The 5,000-nt window shown below is 39.1% G+C and overlaps 1 protein-coding gene across 15 annotated transcripts in view; it reads right to left on the reverse strand.

The window, feature by feature from the left end:
- LOC125047671 (phospholipase D alpha 1-like) overlaps positions 1-5,000 on the reverse strand; it is a 24,625-nt gene that overhangs the window by 891 nt on the left and 18,734 nt on the right. For all 15 annotated transcript variants that reach the window (XM_047646021.1, XM_047646018.1, XM_047646015.1 and 12 more), the window contains one exon: positions 1-3,957. This exon is cut by the window's left edge and continues 891 nt beyond it. In XM_047646021.1, coding sequence (XP_047501977.1) covers positions 1,628-3,957 — 2,330 coding nt within the window. In that variant the 3' untranslated portion in view covers positions 1-1,627. The remainder of the gene's footprint in view (positions 3,958-5,000) is intronic.

The following is a 5,000-nucleotide window of genomic DNA, read 5'->3' on the forward strand; positions in this document are numbered from 1 at the left end:
TTTACAATATTTCAGTAATGAACTTCTTAAAAGAGTATGTTCACATGGAAATCGATATGAGTAAAATTAAATGATAATGTGTAAAAAGATCTCTGTCAGCAATCAAACAAAAGTTGCCACAATAGCACTATATATAAAAGAAAGCCCAAAAAATAGCGAGCAAGAGAGAGGTCATGAAATTCACACAAAGTCACATTTAACTGTTACTTCAGATTATGTTTGTGCAAGTACAGTATTTCAAAGAGCATTACAAAAATAATTAAAGTCAAATATTGACATCTGATAAAACTCCTACTGTACATCTATGCAACCTACGTCATTGAGATAAAAAGGAGAAGTGATAACAGAAAAGTGATATACACTGGCTCATAGTTTCATGTCACAAAGCAATAAAAAAAAAATCACTGAAACACTAATATTAGAAAAGACATGATTCAGGCACCAGCACAAATAGTAGCTACCTCCACTATTCTCAGTGTTCCATCACCAAGCTAGCTGTCACTGTTATCTGTACATTTATAAACATATTGCCTTTAGCAAGATGAAGAGAAAACTTACAAAAACTTCTTTACACAATTCACAAAGCTTCTGCAGAAATAATGATAGAAATTCACTTTGAAGGATGGATTGGTGTGCATTTCAAGAAATGATTTAAAAACCAGGGAGTTGTGCATCTTTTCATTCTTAGACTATACTTCGTTGTCTATCTACATCTATGGCTATCTGTCTTTTGTATTATCTTCCTATGTGTTATCTGTATGTTCATAATTTGGCATGGTAATGTTATCATTCATGGACTTTAATCTACCTCTCTATCATTACCTGTTGCTAAGTATCTACGCAGCTGCAGCACTGAGTTATATTTATCTATAAAACTATCCCTAAAACTAACAATAAAGTATAAAATCTTGATAGAATAAAAACTGATGATCATTTTAAGAAAACAAAAAAAAATCTTTATTACATTCATCCCGAAAACAATTTTAATTGGTGAAAAATTACGTGTCTTTACAAGCAAAGAAAAAAATATTGCCTACTCGTTTCTGTAAATAAATGTATAAATCAGAAAAGACACTTACAATCTATATTTTGATTATAGAAATAGTATAAGAATTACTGATGAAATTGTCATACATAAGAAATTTAAAACATATGAGTATTTTTCAAATTGAGTTTTCCAGTATAGTAAATAAAATAAAATTAAATAAAAATAGAAACACTATCATTATAAAAGTGTGAATACATTTCTAAAGTCAGAAATACATACATATAGACTACAACAAATTGTGCTCCTGATGTAATAAAAGTCTGTATACAAAAACAATACATACTATTATCTACAGCATGGGTTTGTGTTAACATTTTGTACGCAGAGAAGGCAAGCTAATGGTCACTGCTTTGCAAAACTTCCATCTGTCGTTCTAGCTGTGTTAAAGCACTTTTGCAAAAACACCTTGTTTTTTGTAGAAAAAAAGAAAAGAAAAAAGAAAAAAGGTCACACAACAAGACTACATGATTGCATTTAGGCCAATCACTGTTGCTTTACTTGAGCATGTTATAAAGGTTCTGTTTTTTCCATTACATTGATGCCCCTTAATTTGGATAAATCCCATAATTCAGTTACAATCTATGTAGTGAGAGAATTTGGAAGGAAGTTGGAGTTCTTGCCAGTGATAGAGCCACCAGTATCTGGGAATTTCTCCAGGTCCTCTCGCACCACCACTCTGCCATCCGGCTTGATGTCAAGTGGGTAGGACATCAAGTGAGAATCATTGTGCTCTGGTTCTGGTGAGATGAACTTCTCCAGATTAGTCTTTCCAACTTCATTCATGGCCCTCATGCAGTCAAGAGAAGTTGGTGTAAGATGCTCCTCCATGTGGGCACCACAGTGCTCAGCCCACAGGGATAAGCGGAAAGTTCTAATGTCACCTTCTATCTCACCGTCTCCGCACTCTTCTTTGGTATACATTGGCTGGTATGCTCCTAGAGCCATTTCAGAATCACGGTTGCCACTCATGCTCCTTTCATTGATGTTGGCGGAACCTACAATAATATATTCATCATCAAATATTGCCATTTTGGAGTGGACATAGATCATGAAACGGAGATTCTCACGTGCCTTTTCAGCTACAGTTCCAGAGTCTGGTTCATCCAAACCATCTGGGAGATCCTCTGGACATTCTCGCTTCCCTAGACAGTAGAAGCTAAGGTAGTCAGTAGGATGGGCATCTATTTTGGCCTTACGAATGGCCTTAGCAATCTTTTTGTACATCATTTCCATTGTGCGATGTTGCCAGTGAAGGATCTCTTGTACAGCTGTTGAGGTTGGATCTCCTTCTGGGTGGATAGGAATCACTACATACACCCGGAAGTCCTCACCTGCATTTATGGCATTTATTATTCTCGTTGTAAGCTCAATGGGGATAAGATGGGGGCACTTTGCTTCATGCACTAACCAGCTATGTGCTGACCCCAGGAAATACTGATTTTCTATGTAAATAAAGCGTTTAGCTCGTCGTATGTGATGTACGTATGCTCTCTGGATGGAGTTCTCATACAATCGGCCCTTCCTGGTAAGTAGTCTATCCAGGACATTTGAATCAAACTGTGCTGAGTCAGAGTTAATAGAACGGAAAAACTGGACATTCCATATCATCTCATCTGGAGAATCCCACTCCAATATAAAATCATCTTCACTGATTGGGAGAAGACGGTTTTCCCTATCTGTAGCCTGGCGACGCCACCTCTCTACAAAGTTTTGCAGCAAGTCATTAGCTGCCCGTCCTTCTACATACATATGGATATCATGCCAAGGTTCACGTGGGCCTTGAGTAACTGAAGACTGACAAATGCCATTGTAGAAATCATGCTGGTGTTGTTCTGGCAGTGTTTTATACAGAGGGTGGTCAGGCGTGTCATAGCGTCCATCCGTCAAGTCAATGCCTCCAGCAAATGCCACTAGACGTCGCCTGTCATCACCTTCTGCTTCAGCATCCACTATAACACACTTCTGGTGGTGGGTGTACAAGGTTGCCACAAAGTTACTCTCCATTAGCTTGCCCTTGTTCTTCTGACGTGGTGCCAAGAAGACTTCAACTTCTGATCCCTCAAAGAAAAGCCTTGTCTCCTCATCGTGAGTGCCCATGATACCTGGCGTGTAGATGTCAGTGCTCATGGCCTCATTCCAGACCATCACCATCACCCTGACCCCTTCCGCTGCCTTCCTCTTTAGCATGTCACCCAGATTCTCGCACTCGCCATCGCGTAAGAGATTCATATCAGCCTTCACACTCCATCCGATGATATAGATAAGCTTTTGTGCATTGTCTATAGCGTTGGTGATGTCTACCCACAGTTGTGGTGGTTCGTATGCGTCTCCGGTTCGTGTCGGGACGTCCGTGATCGGCGACTCAGCGGGCGTGTGGGCGTCCTGGTAAAGCTTTACACGGCAACCAGTCCGCATGGGAAACACTGTGTCTGGAACCTCATTGGACCGCGTTATCTCATCCGTGGACAAAAAACGCAGTGACACATTGATGGCACCGGCTGGGTTCCCGCTCTTGTCTATGATCGGGAACCAGCCAGTCACAGGCTCGTCGCGAAGGAGATCTTCTGCTCTGATGCTCATGTATCCCATCGATTCCATCTTGACCAAGTCGAGGTCCTTGACGGTGAACAGGAAGGACTCCGCTTCATGGCACATCTCGATGCGGAACTTCTCGCCCCAGTGAGGGTTTAGGGAATTGTAGATGATGGACGTCTTGGCGATGCGGCACGTCTTCCGACCCGCAAAGCACGTGTCGACGGTCACGTACGGATCCGAGACATCCTTCGAGGACCGAAACCAGGAGGTGTCGACGTCAGGGAGGTCGCGCCCCTCGATGACTTCGAGGTAGAGGACGCCGTGAAGAAAGACCATTTTGCCACGCTCTGCTAAGGCGCCGCTCCGACTGAAACCTGTCGAAGGGAATGAAATTAGAAACAACGAAGGGGGAAAACATGGCAATAATTATCGATATTTAAGCTTATTCTAACTCGGGAAAACATACAAGACTGCAGCATTAGTGTATACTGAAATATCAAGTTATCTGATTATGAATAATGACAGTAATAAATAAAATAATAAAATAAAACAATAGCTGGAATGAGTTTACAATGAACATTTACACTGGATAGGTATTTTTTTCTCTTGAATGAAATGTAAAATGTTTATTTCTCGAAAATGCAGGTTTGTATAAAATAAAGCTATTTTGCGAGTCTAAACATATATGTACACAATTGGCTTAAGCAGAGTCAAGCCATGCAAACGTGCACAGCAGTTGGTGATATTTAACTAATATATACATATTTTTCCTTTGTCATTACATTATTCGTTTTTTTTAATCTGAGACAACTAAAAACTATTTGAAGAGACAGATTATTTCAGTGATAATACACACACACACACACACACACACACACACACACACACACACACACACACACACACACACACACACACACACACACACAGACACACACACACACATATTTGTTTATCCGTTCTCTCTCGACATACAAAGACCTTCGGCTCGAATGGAAGGTGTTAAAAGCGAAGCAAAATTAAGATTTTTTTTTTTGAAGTAGGGTTGTACAGGGCAGGGTTTTAGAACACAGGCTTACTTTTTTGTCTTTATCTACAAAAAGCGAAAATTAATATAGTGTGAAGAAGATAAACGAAATAATTAAAATGAGATGAACATTAAAGATTTTTCCTAAATGCTATTTCACTTAAGACATTTTTATAACCAAAGTGAAAAGGAAAAAAAGTAAAATAGTTAAAATAAAATCCGATAAAAAAATAAAATAAAACCAAATAACTAGTCTTTTTTTTACAAGGAAGACTAATTGATACATTGTTAATAAAACATAATATATATATATTGTTAGTAGAAGCAGCAATGGCTTGAGGTAGTAGTAATGGCTATGATCTGAGCAATCGTAATAGTTATAATAATGAT

Source organism: Penaeus chinensis, chromosome 41, assembly GCF_019202785.1.
Source record: "Penaeus chinensis breed Huanghai No. 1 chromosome 41, ASM1920278v2, whole genome shotgun sequence".
Lineage (NCBI taxonomy): Eukaryota > Metazoa > Arthropoda > Malacostraca > Decapoda > Penaeidae > Penaeus > Penaeus chinensis.